The 13,080-nt window shown below is 37.3% G+C and overlaps 1 protein-coding gene across 1 annotated transcript in view; it reads right to left on the bottom strand.

The window, feature by feature from the left end:
- Nucleotides 1–264: 264 nt before the first annotated feature.
- LOC102304224 (calcium-dependent secretion activator 2) overlaps nucleotides 265–13,080 on the bottom strand; it is a gene marked incomplete at its 3' end in the record, with an annotated part of 124,457 nt that continues 111,641 nt past the window's right edge. The window contains 4 exon segments of the mRNA XM_005942573.3: nucleotides 265–365; nucleotides 626–749; nucleotides 1,692–1,755; nucleotides 7,773–7,874. Coding sequence (XP_005942635.2) covers nucleotides 265–365; nucleotides 626–749; nucleotides 1,692–1,755; nucleotides 7,773–7,874 — 391 coding nt within the window.

The raw sequence follows: 13,080 nt of genomic DNA, 5'->3' as shown, positions 1-13,080 counted from the left end.
ACTGTTATCTGTAATGACAGCCGACAGGAAACCTGCCTTAGCCAACCTAACAGATTTCTGGAATTCCAGGCGGGTCCTGCGAAGGATGTCAAAAGACACCTGGAGCTTATCTTTTTTCTTTTAAATTTGCATATTTTTGTCACTCAACACATTCTGAGATGGGAAAAAAGGACCTTCTTTGAAATAAAAGTCAAAAGTCTAGCAGTCTTTTAAATTGCATCTGAAGTCCTAATGTATTAAAGACAAAAAAAAGGAATAAAATACCTCAGAGTGATGTTCTTCATTCTGTTGCAAGACTTCGATGCAGAGCTCTCCCAGCCTCATCATGTCCTCCAGTCTTTTCTCTGAAGGTACCTGATGTTCCACTATGTGGGAAAATTCCATAGCAAAGAAGCAGAAGCCATTGCAGATTAGTTTTACACTCAAACATGACTACAGAACATTTCAGAGAAGCCTCTGTTGTGTGTACAGTATGTTGGGTTCTGGGTCAAACCCTACTGATCACTAACAAATCTATCATTACGTTATCCATGATCATCTATCATTTACTGTGATCCTGTGTTCTCCCTTCAAGCACCACCCTGAAGTGACATCTTTTGGTAAAAATCAAGCTATAAACTCTCACCCTTGATTTTAGCATATTCAATCAACTGACTATAGTTGATTTGAGCTGCTTGTTCCAGACACCTCTGCACCAGTTTCTTCATATCCTCTGGAGGAACAGGGGTAGTGATGTCTTTCATCAAAACCTGAAAAAACACATATCTCATTTAGTTCTTCTTAGAGCTTAAGAGAAGCCCCACTGTATGGCTTGTCAAACCTTCTGTGTGTCAGATGCAGCCAATCAGAATAAAACTGGTGGTCAAACAGTAGGATAGCCTCCTACGATTGGACATAGAGCCACATAAAGTGGGGTGTTGAGCACCAGAGTAAAAATATGACGTGAAAATAAGTTGGATAAAACTTGATTTTAGTCAGGATAAAAGTCGGAATACTTTCTGGGTGCTGTCATGTTGAGCTTTATTTAAATTTCCATGTATCCATCCATTTTACATTATATATAATATATACATGCAGTGAATGTGCAGTATGCACATTCACTGCATGTATGCAGCAAGCAGGTGAATTCTGTACATTAAGTGAATTAGATTCACTTAATTAATTGACTTGCTTGAACAAAGATTTGTTCAAGTAAGACTGGGGTTAGCTTTCTTGCCTTTCTAGCAGCACAAGTCTTCTTCAAGTCTTATTCCCTTGAAAACTGGTCTGTACTTTGTCTGAAGACATTGATAATCACTTGAAACCAAATTGCACAGATAGGTGATTACACTGATTCTAAGACAGCTGATAAACAAAGGCAACACGCTTTCCTTTTCTATACATGTATGTTACATGTTTCATGAAAAAACTGTGCAGGACATTTGTACAGTGGTGCAAACAATATTTAAGCCCTTCCTGATCTCCTAACTTTTTTTGTATGTTTGTCACGGTTACAGTAAATGTTTCAGATGATTAAAAAAATGTAAATATTAGACAAAGACAACACAAATAAACACAAAATGGGGGGTGTTTACTATTAAGTAGAAAAGAAATACAAACCTGGATTATGACACATACAAAAAATCGGGGCAAACACTTTTTCACACCACTGTGCTGTATGTTAAAATATGATTTAATCAGAGGCCAATTACCCGTTCCTGAAGGGAGAGCGTGGCCTTTAGGGCCCCATCTGGTCGTCCAAAGGGAAAGCAATACCTGCAGATGCAAAACGTAGGCAGCCACTTAGAAACAATCTCAAGGACAACTTCATAGAAAAAAAAAAGGAAAAAAAAGAGGAGAAGAAGAATAGGAAAATGCGTTCAGTGGCAGAAAACGGTCAGTTGGCAACAGATGGCTGCCTGCTCTTGTCTAATTACACTGATGAAGGAAGCGTTTCTCACCTACAGCTCCATCGGAGTACAGATGAGGCAGTTCATGCAGGTTTCTCGTTGTTAATTGACAAGTGAACAGTACTTAATAAACAAAGGCATGCAGTCACACAGGTCAGCCATTTATTAGACCAAAAAGAAATACAGGCAGATGTTTTGCTCTGCTAACAGAGAAGAAATTATGAAACTCACTAAACTAAACTAATATCACATCGGACTTTGTTTAAAGATTCAATTCATACTTTATGTCACAAGTTCATGATGTTCATTTAAAAGAAAAATCAATCTCCACTAAAGAGCAAAATGCTCAAAAGGCCTGAAATGTCTTTGATAAATATGTATTTTATCTGCATCGGCAAGCAAGCTTCTGACAGAAAGGAGACACAAGTGGTGATAATGTTTAAATGAGTGAATATGAGATATCTGATTAAAGAGAAAATCGGCAGAATTTTCTATTTTCTATTCTATTTTAGTCAGTATGGGAAAACGCGGATTTTTAAGTGCTATAGTAAAAATTTTATTAAAAAAACCAAGACTATTTATAGTAAACCTTCAAAGTTTCTAAGCATATGTAATGATAACTGTGAAATTGTATCTTTATATATTTAATATTTTTTAACGTATTTTTTTAAAAGACCAATGAAAATGTTGTGCTTTTATTTTTAATAGTGTAATAGCTTTTGAGGTATTCATGTTCAAACATATCCACAGATTTCAATCTGGGATGGACCATTTTTCAAGAGACTTGAAAAGTATTTGATATTTGAAGCTAAAATTTCACTGAATCCTCTTTGGACCATAAATGTCTATTTTATTTTAAATAGTTTTTTGGCATTTGACTTTAATGAATAGAGACAATAAAGACAGACAGGAAAGTGGAGGAAGGAGAGGGGAAGACACGCTGCAAAGGGCTGTGGGTCAGACTTGAACCCAGGCCGCTACTTTCTGGCCATGCGGCATATGGCTGCCTGCTCACCCACTGAGCCAAACCGGCGCCCCGACCACAGAGCTTTTACACAAATGGGGGAGGGATGAACAGAATGTTCTAAAACTTGGCTGACAGGGCTGAGATAGAACGACCCTTATATAAATTTAAATGACACAAGGGAAAGAAATTGATGATGTGAAAGATATTTAATTGTTGATGGCACTAGAACAGCACATTTGCTGTTATGACATCTACTAAGGGAGTTTCAACAGCGTTTCTCTGATTAACCTTCACAAAGAGAAATTTTACTGAAGTGATGTAAAACATGAGGGTACAAGCATCATGTTATCATCTTTCTGACCCATTCATCCACTCCAATCTCTTCCAAGTTGAAGCACTACAGATGCATGATGTAAGTTCAAATGTCCTTTGTTTTTCTGGTTGAGACAGTAGATATGACAGTGCTAATAAAGGTGAGAGATTGTTTCCAGTCTCAGACAAGAAAAGCTCTTTTTCATGTCTGATTTTATTTCATTTCATCATCCAAATATTGTCTAAGCAATCCGTTTTGCTTTCCAAAAAGTATGAATCCCACATGCACTTAATAAAAAAAAACAATAACAACAAATAGTAACTATGCATTACTATGTACTGGACCAGAGTAAGAGACTGCAGGGATTTTCAGGTTTCACTCAGACAGCCACACTGAAGCCCACTGAGAACTTACACTAAAATTACAGACTGTCAGACTAATTTTCAGTTTGTTAACAAAAAGCTGATATTTTTCAAATAAAATAAACGGTGGTCTGCCTGAAAAATGTGAAACTGGAGGAGTAGGACTGATTATCAGTGATTCAATGTAGGTACGGGGGCAAATTTTATAGTGAAAGGAAGTTAAAAGACATTAACAACTCTGACTTAATCCAAACCAAACTGTGGAAATCCATCTCTTTTCTGGGTGACATTTGCATAATCCCTGCCTTGTCTTGGCCATTGTTTATCAGCATTAGCCTCTTGTTTAGGTGAGTTAGTAATGACTCCTGCTGATCGACCCCCTCTTCCCGGCCCCTCCTGTGTTCTCTGGAGCCAGATGGAGGGCCCTCTCAGACATGAAGGGTTTAAAGAGATGGGTTTCAGTACAGTTAATGGCACAGGTCCATTCAGATGAGTGTTGCTCAAGGTCTTGGGGCTGTCGCTTTCACACCATCCTCACAATGTGCTCAAACAGCAGCGGCATTGCTGAATGGCAGCACGCAGATTCAGGGAGGTCTCATCAGCTGCCATCAATACATGTCTTGCACCTGTTGCATGTTGCCGATGGTGCTAAAAATACCCTGACTGCTTTCATTTATGAGAATGAAGATAATGTTTTTATTTTTGTTTTACAAATTTTGGGCATTTTGTTTTTTGTTTTTGTCAATTTATTTTTAAATGCTTTTTTTTATTAAGTTTTAACACCCCCACCCTCCCACGACAGTCCATCTACATAGTTGGCAAATCCACAATCATAGATTAAGAAAACCACACATTGTAATAAGAATATAAATGATTACAATAGTAATAATAAACAATCCTACTGTGTAGTCCAATTTATGTATGTCTTTTTAAGTTAACCAGTTAGCAACAGCCATCAACTTAACAATTACAGGCATTATTATTTCAACAAGTTCCTCGGAAATAGATGACCTGAACCTAGAAATCAATTTACACTCCCAGAAGCAGTGACAATATGAACAGCACTTAATGTGCAGAGGAGAGCGAGAGCAGTTTATCTTGTGCAAAACAACAAAAGGAAGAATCTAACACTGAGTTTCTCTCAGTCTGTTGCATATGAAGGTAGATTTGATCAGGACTATAGCTACCTGCCTGTCATCCCCTACATATTCTGTGCCTAAATCCTTTACCCACTTATGAGGAGAAAGAGAAGGGAGTAGAATACAGAAGGTGCTCCAAGACAAATATCCAAAGAAGCGTTCCTTTGGAATTCTAAGTTTTACAACTGTTGGCTCATCTTCAAACAGGTCTCCAAGTACATGAATCCCCCTGTCCCACCATTAATGCTGTTATATAAAATAGGATTGAGCTTTACCACTGGACTTCTATTACGGACATCACAAGTGACCAGACTCCATGGGGAGTGTGGAGAACAACTCCACGAATTAATACATGACTCCTTTTAAAATACGCATGTAGCTAAGACCAAAAACAGCAGGCGTGGCAAACCCAGTTGTACATAGAATTTTAGGCATCCATGTCTGTATGTAATTGTAAAAGTCTAAGCCTCTGTTTAGGTTTTTTGCCATCCCACATAAAATTAGAGACGGCCTTTTCTGTATCCTGAATTTTCTTCTTCGGCAAGTACAGAGGAAGCATCTGCAGAGAGTATAAAATACGAAACAAAGTGGTAATTCATGCCATCATTCAAGGTCTATTTTAACTGCATGCAATAAACTGGAAGAAAATTGAGCTTCCACAGGTCCACATGTTTGGTGATATTTTAATTCCTAAATATGTAAATCCAGATACTGACCGACTGAAGGGAATATTGTTCATTGTCCCCCACATTTCCAGTAGTGTGGCCTGAGATTGACTAAAGTTGACCTTTTAACGAGTTATAGAGCCTAATTCGCTAAAGAGTGTTAAGAGTAGCCACAACTGATAATCAAGAGGAGGACAAAAACAAAAGAATATCATCAGTCAGACATTTCTGAGGAGAGAAAAAAAGTCTATTCTAAAGTTATGGAGGGCGACATACAAGTTGTAAAGAGATTCACACATTTTCTTGGAGGGAAACATAAAAGTACATACAGGCCCTCCTTAATAGTTATTGTTTTGTCAAGTGTTAAGGAGGGCAGCAATGTAAAAAACTAATTCCCATGCTTTTTGAGTTATATGATGCCTGCCTAGCTCCTTTGCAATTTACTATGGTCCAGATCTGAAAAATGAGTTTCTTAAAATTTGCCATTTCTCTTTCTTAAGGAGTGACAGGATATTTTGGCGTTTGACGACATGGTTGATGCCCTTCAGATTAAGTGATAGAATTTTAATATCACTCATATGTATTATTTTTCATGTGATTATGAAATTAGTAATTACACACACAAGAACTGGTGCATAGCACACATGCAGTGTAAAAAAGACTGTCCCTAATAACCCACCCACAACCACAAACTCCAGCATTGAACAGCCCCACAAGACCCCACAAGAACAGAAACAAATAAACACAGAATGGAATTATGACCTCTTGAGCAAGTGAAGCCAAGATCCGTCCCTCCACCATAAAGAGAGAACCATATACCGCCAGCAGGGGTATCCCACTCATGATGTTAGTTCCCCACACACTCCCACACCCTGGCCAATTGGCAGTGTCAATGAATGCAAACCACAGTAAGTCAAGAATTATTGGAGAATAAAAAAAAAGAAGCAACATAAAGAAAAAAGGGAGAGACAAAGAGAAAAACAAAAATAATAAAATTCTTAAAATACTAATGTGTTAGTATGGTCCAACACTGCTTACTCATTTTGTAATGCAGTGCATCTCCAAAGAAAAAGAAAAAAAAAACAAAATCGGCATAGCCTGTTCGTATCTCCTTATCACAAACAACTGCAACTGAGTTTCACTCAGAACACTGAAATATATACGGATACTGTATTTCCTCTCTTTATAGGGTGCTCACGCGCCCCGTTAAATTGCCGTCTGGCCCCTCACCTGCGTCAAACAATCTTGGCAATGTAAATCTTGCTTCCTTAAAACGACAGGTCGCCTTTCTCCCTGCCCGCTGATTGCATTCTGCTTTTGTCACTTACGTTGTGCAGTTTGATGATAATAGATTGTTGTCGTTTTTCATCAGGGGGCCAAGGCTGAGCCCTGTCGATCGTAACAGTTCCTTGTTTAGCTTCCAGGCCCAGCATCTTCTGAAGCCAGGTTTCAAACAACTAGATTACCTGTTTTCCTTCTGTGTCTCAAGTTCATTATCAGGATCCGTGACTCTTCCCTCGAACGAGACTGTGCAGCGTATATCATTTACAGTTTCTTATTGGTACTGTTTCGAATTTATATCAGTGCAAGTCAAAAAGCCGCTGGGTCAGCTTTTTGACTTGCACTGACATACCTACAACCATGAGGGAAAATAATGACAAACCTGCATTCATATACTAATGAATAAGGAGTATCAGTGTTTCAATGTGATTGTTACATGTGAAAAATTAATTTGTTCTCAAATGTGAATCATGTATGCAATGTCTGGTGAGTCATATAAAATCTTGTGAAAAAGTATTTCACCCTTACTGATTTCTTTTCTGTTTTATGTTGTATATTTGTCGAACTTACATATTTGAGATCTTCAAATTAATTTTAACATTAGACAAATATTACCCGAATAAATACAAAATGCTAATTAATCATAGTTAATTAATGATTTAATGTAAGTTAACAATGATGAACCACATTATTTTGGGAAAGCTGACTTCAATTTCACAGGCCACACCCCCCCCTGAATACTGCTAGATAAGCTAAATCAAGAACTCACTTAAACAGAATCTGTCTGACTAAGTGACTCTAGCTCTTCTGGGAGACACCGATGGGCACCTAAGCTAGCTGAGAAACCTAATCTTGTCTCTATATCACAGGTTCCCCTTTCAATAATGAAACTAATATTTAAACAAGTCGACAAAGTCTAAAATAAAAGATCAACACTGACTTTTGGAAGAAGGACAGAAATCTGAATTTTCTATGTAAATGACATTGAACAGTTCATCCACACAGAAGGTTTTGATTACAATTTTAAATTCCATGACTTCCATGACAGAAATTTCATGACCACATAAGTCTTGACACTTTCTAGTTTTAGCTGAAAAAATAAATCTTCAGAAACAAATATACTTCTATTGGTCTTCAATATGAAGGTGTTACATACCTAAAATGTGTGATCTGGTTCTCCAGCAGAGCAATGAGACGACTTCTGATTGCTTCAAACTGCACTTTTTCCTCCATGGTCACTGTGCCTATCCCATCAGGCCTGATGAGAATGAGAGAGAGGGGAAAAAAGAGACAGACTCATGTTTACATAATGGTGACAAATTACTGCTTGACGGTGGGAAGCAGCTGGCGTTTTTAGCATGACCAACTGATAATGAATCGTAGAGTCTAGATTTCATGTAAAAAGCTACATTCAGAGTTCGCCACAGGGGGTAGCTCTGCATGCTTGATTTGACATTTGAGTCTTATGTCTAATGCCCTTCCTGACACAATCTTAAAGGACCTATTACTTGCTAAGCAAATATGTAAACTACTACACTATACATTATAAAACTAAACTTGAAGCTTGAAAGCTAAGCTTGTTGTTTCCCTTCTACAATGTGGTTAGCATTGTGAAAGGGTTTATTTTAATGTAAATCAATATCTTTTCTTAAATATAAATTGGTACTTTTGGTTGCTAACCCTAGTAGTAAGTGAACCGCACAATGCTAAAAGAAGTCTCCTTAACTCAACTCAGCATGAAACTAAAGTGCTAAAGTGCTTCACAGGTTAAAAAAAAGGAGATGAGGAAGAATACTTTTGCAAAATCTTACCAACATTAAGACAGTAAAATGTTCAAGATAAAAAAAAATAAAGCTGAAAATAAATAAAGTAAGCACAATAAGTATCACAATGACTAAGTTGTCTTCCATTTAAAAAAAGACAACTATCCATCTACTGTCCTGCAGCCTCAACTTCTGGATGCCAGATGGAGATGGGTGCCAGGTCACCTCAGGTATAAATGATCTCAGAGCAGAGGGGAAAAAAGCTTTCTCCTGGCAACGCTTCCAAACAGTCGTACTGGCTCAGTGTTTTTCTAATGATACTTTCATGAAATAAATAATGCCATGGTGTAATATTTCATGTGTTGTTGTGTTTCAAGGTTGTAGTTTACAAATAATAATAATAATAATGATAATAATAACAATATAAACTAATAATAAAATAATAATATATATTGAGACCTTAATTCAAAACCTTAGAATTGAAAGTGGCAGTACTGTGTAAACTGTGGGCTGTATATACTGTACATAATTCTTAGTCTTAATTCTTCATCAAGACTCTCTTAACCTCCTAAGACCCGAACTCTTCCACGGCATGCATGTTTAATTTCTCTTTGATATTTGGGCTGGTTGGGGCCCGATGAATGTAAAAACAAAGAATTACCAGATTTTTTTTTTTTACCTTATTTTTGTTTTTAAGAAAATTAAGAGCCACATATGAGGATATTTGTTTAAATAATAGAACAGTAGCAGTATAATGTCCTCGTAAGTGGATATCAGGCCCTTGTAGAGCAAAATTGAGTATTTTGTTCTAAATAACCCAAAATGTGATGTCCACATATGTGGACACCAGGTCCAAGGAGGTTAAAAAGCAAAAGATTTTTATAACTAAGAACTCTACACCAGCTAAATGCCTGAAACATCAAGAACCGAAATAAAAGCAAAATTCAACACCACAGAAAAGAGTTAGGGTGCTTTTTCTCTCCTTGGCTTCTTTTTTTACTCTGGCTTGTTTCACAACCAAACAACAAACTGATCAGTCAGCCAATTTTTCTATGATAACCTCAAAGTTAACCAATCAAACGCTCAGACTTGTCCTGCTCCTCACAATTCATCTGGCTGTCAGCAGGAGAGTTGACAAAAAATGTTTGGTGAATGCTTCATTAATGTTTTTAAAGCCTTCATTCTGTTCTTGCCTTGGTCTGAATAGCAGTTTGTTAAAAAAAAAAAAAAGGGAAAAATGCAATCAGGACCCAGAGCAAGCAGCCTTGACTTTCTGGGCTTTCTCTGTGCCTCTGAAAGAGAAAAGAACCCTCTCTAAACGGCACTTGTGGGCACCGGAGGGAAGAAGCACGGAGGTTGTCTGTTAATGAGTTGTTCTTATAAAAGCTTTCAGTGGTTTAGCCCATGACTGCTGCATGTTGAGTACCAACAACTCTGCTGAGCTCTTCAAGGCACATCATGACTCTCCAAAGTTGAAAATAATAGCATGACAAGAAAGCAACAAAGTCTCAAAGACAGAACTGCGGATACTGAATCATCAAGCATTAACCTCCTGAGAAGCATAAATGTGACAATAATAAATTTACTTTACTTTACTCAGAAAAATGTTTTTCTACAGCAGAGTTGTGGAAAGGACACCAGTGAACACAATGATGGAAGAAAACAAAAGAGAAATGAAACTAAATTATATTTTTATTCTCTGATGTTCAATAGTGCCACCTGCTCTCTTGTAGAAAAAAATATGTTTAATTTAAAAAAGGAAAGAAAATTTAATTCAGTATATAACATGAATAACATAAACATAAATATTTCATATAATATAAAATAAGTAAAACTACTTAGCATTACAAATACAGACTTTTAAATTAATAAAGATGTCAGTAGTTACTTATAAGGGGTTCAAATTAAACACATTTAAAAAGATTTTTTTTTAACTAAAAAAATTACATAAATTAATTAAATAACTTTTTTCTTTTAAAGCAAAGACATGCAAAGTTAACTAAAATCCGATTCAGTGTTATTCACAGCCCGGGGAAGGTGGAAGTTGCAGAGGTGGTGGTGGATAACAACAGGACGTTGTCATGTATTGTGAGAGAACATCAGTGCCACTCTTCAGCTCCACTCAACTCAATTCAATCAGTAATGAGAAGCAGCTTTCTTTGCACAACAGCACTTGTTAGCACAACTTGTAAACCCTGTTGTTCCCCAAATCTTTCAATTCATCACAACTCCCCCACCGCACTGCTCACAACCTTATTTAACAAGCACCAGTTAATCCTGAGGGAACAGAAAGCAGAGCCATTGTGAGGGGGGCGTGTGTGTTCACTCATGTAAAAATTTGCTTTCATGCTGAAGAAGCCAAGGGTCTCATTGCACAAATGAAGATGTGAAGACTGTGATGGGAGCAAGATGCATGATAGAGGGACTGCCTGAGGCTCCAAGCCCCCACAGTTATTGCCAGCTGTTCTGTAATCTGAGTTGTTCATCTTGCTCAAACAATCAATCTGCATCCCAGAGAAAGATGACAGAAAATAAAAATGGCTGTAGAGTTTTGAAGCTCTTGTCTTTTTGTAACAAGACTATATGAATAGTTTGAAGGTCAGGTGGTTTTTTTATATTGAGTTGCTGTTTTTAACATATTAGACATCTATCTTGGTGCATAATTTGTCATATTTGACTATAATACACAAAACCTCAGGAGCTGAGCAACAAATCTCAGCACACAGATACATTTTAGGTTCCTAAAGGTTCTTATTTAGATATTATGTTGTCTTCATACTGCCAAAAAGGCAAAACAGCCTCTACTATTCTCCATCTGATGTAGCTCTGGAGGTAGCGAAGATCTGCTAACTGGAAGGTTGGTGGTTCGATGCTCGATGATATTTAGGCATACATTTCTGCATGCCTAAATATCATCGGGTAAGACTATGAACCCTGAGTTGCTCTTTTTTATTTCACAATACTAACATCTAATTTAAAAAGGTTGAATTATGCATGTTAGTTTGCCTGGAAACCAACTTACAATTGGTGGCTTACAGGCAATATTTTACAGGCAAGTCCAATGAATAGCTTAAAATGGTACAAAAGTAAGTGGTGAACTGCCAGAGGTTAAAAAAAAAGGTAAGATTACTCAAAACTGAAAAATATTGTGTATTTCATAATTATACAAAAAAACAACAACCCAGCAACACAAAATGGGTTAACAGTTTAAATCTGTTCTGCACCAATAGAGGTTGATCAAGCCTTGAAAGCTAGTGCTACTAATTCCTACAGGTGTTCCAACTTTTCAGGATTACTTACAATCCGCTCTGTCTGCATAAAAGCAGTGCTGGAACACACTGTGGTACCATACCCATCAGTGAGCCTCAGCTGAACAGCATTGTGCTGCAGAAAGTAGTGTGTTGCTATAAAAATGGTGAGAAAAAGGCAATTAACAATGGAAGAGAGACAGACCATTATAACACTTAAAAATGTAGATCTTTCCTACAGAGAAATTGTGTCAGTGATTCCAGTTTCCCTCAGCATCAAAAAGCACTCAGAAACTACTTGCTCTCAGGCTAGAGCAATATCTACCATTGTTAATTTCTCCAGATCAGACAGGTTTCGTGAAGGGTATGCATGGTTTTTTCAACCTGTGCAGGTTTTTAAACATATTACACACCAAGTCAACTACAACCCCTGAAATTGCCTTATTACTCGATGCTGAGAAGGCATTTGACTGGGTGGAGTGGGATTATCTGTTTTATACTCTACATAAATTTGGATTTGGCCCTAATTTCATTTCATGGATTCAGTTACTTTACTCCTCACCTTTGGCACGTGTTAGAACAAATTCGTTGTTCTCTTCTTATTTCCCACTTCTCCGTGGTACGAGACAAGGTTGTCCCTTATCCCCTCTTCTTTTTGCATTATCAATTGAACCATTGGCGATTAAACTGCGAGCTGACAGTTGCATTAAGGGCATCTTCAGAGGTGACCAGGAACACAAAATATCCTTATATGCTGACGACCTCCTGCTGTATATGTCAGAGCCTTTATGCTCTCTTCCCCGTGCTCTTGCCATTTTTGAATGTTTTGGTAATATTTCAGGTTACAAGTTGAACCTGCATAAAAGTGCACTTCTCTGTGTCAACTCTATAGCCAGGAAGATTTCATTTTCAGATTTTCAATTTAACGTTAAATCAGGGTATGTGACCTATCTGGGGGTTAAGGTTACCCACTCATACAAAGGTCTTTAAGAAAGAAACTTTGTCCCGCTGCTTAAGAATACTGAGACAGATCTTCAGAGATGGAACAATTTACCACTGTCATTAACTGGCCGCATCAATTCTATCAAAATGAACATACTACCCAAGTTCCTTTATTTATTTCAATGTATCCCATGCTACTTACCCAATAAGTATGTTATAACACTGAATAAGCATATCTCTGCATTTATTTGGAATGGCAAAAGTCCACGAATTCGTAAAGATTTCATGCAGAGGACTAGGCCAATGGGTGGATTAGCCTTGCCAAACTTTCAGTTTTATTATTGGGCAGCAAATATTCGAAATATGCTGTACTGGATGAGTAATGTTACTACAGAGACTCCAGCTTGGCTCCAAATTGAGTCATCCAATTGTGGCAAAATTTGCCTATCAGCTTTGTTGAGTTCAGCTCTCCCATTAGAACTATACACCTATAAACGTAACCCTTTGTTGT

The sequence above is a fragment of the Haplochromis burtoni genome, unplaced genomic scaffold, assembly GCF_018398535.1.
Source record: "Haplochromis burtoni strain Fernald_Lab_line unplaced genomic scaffold, NCSU_Asbu1 Contig_320, whole genome shotgun sequence".
NCBI lineage: Eukaryota > Metazoa > Chordata > Actinopteri > Cichliformes > Cichlidae > Haplochromis > Haplochromis burtoni.
This window is presented reverse-complemented; position numbering and strand designations above follow the sequence as displayed.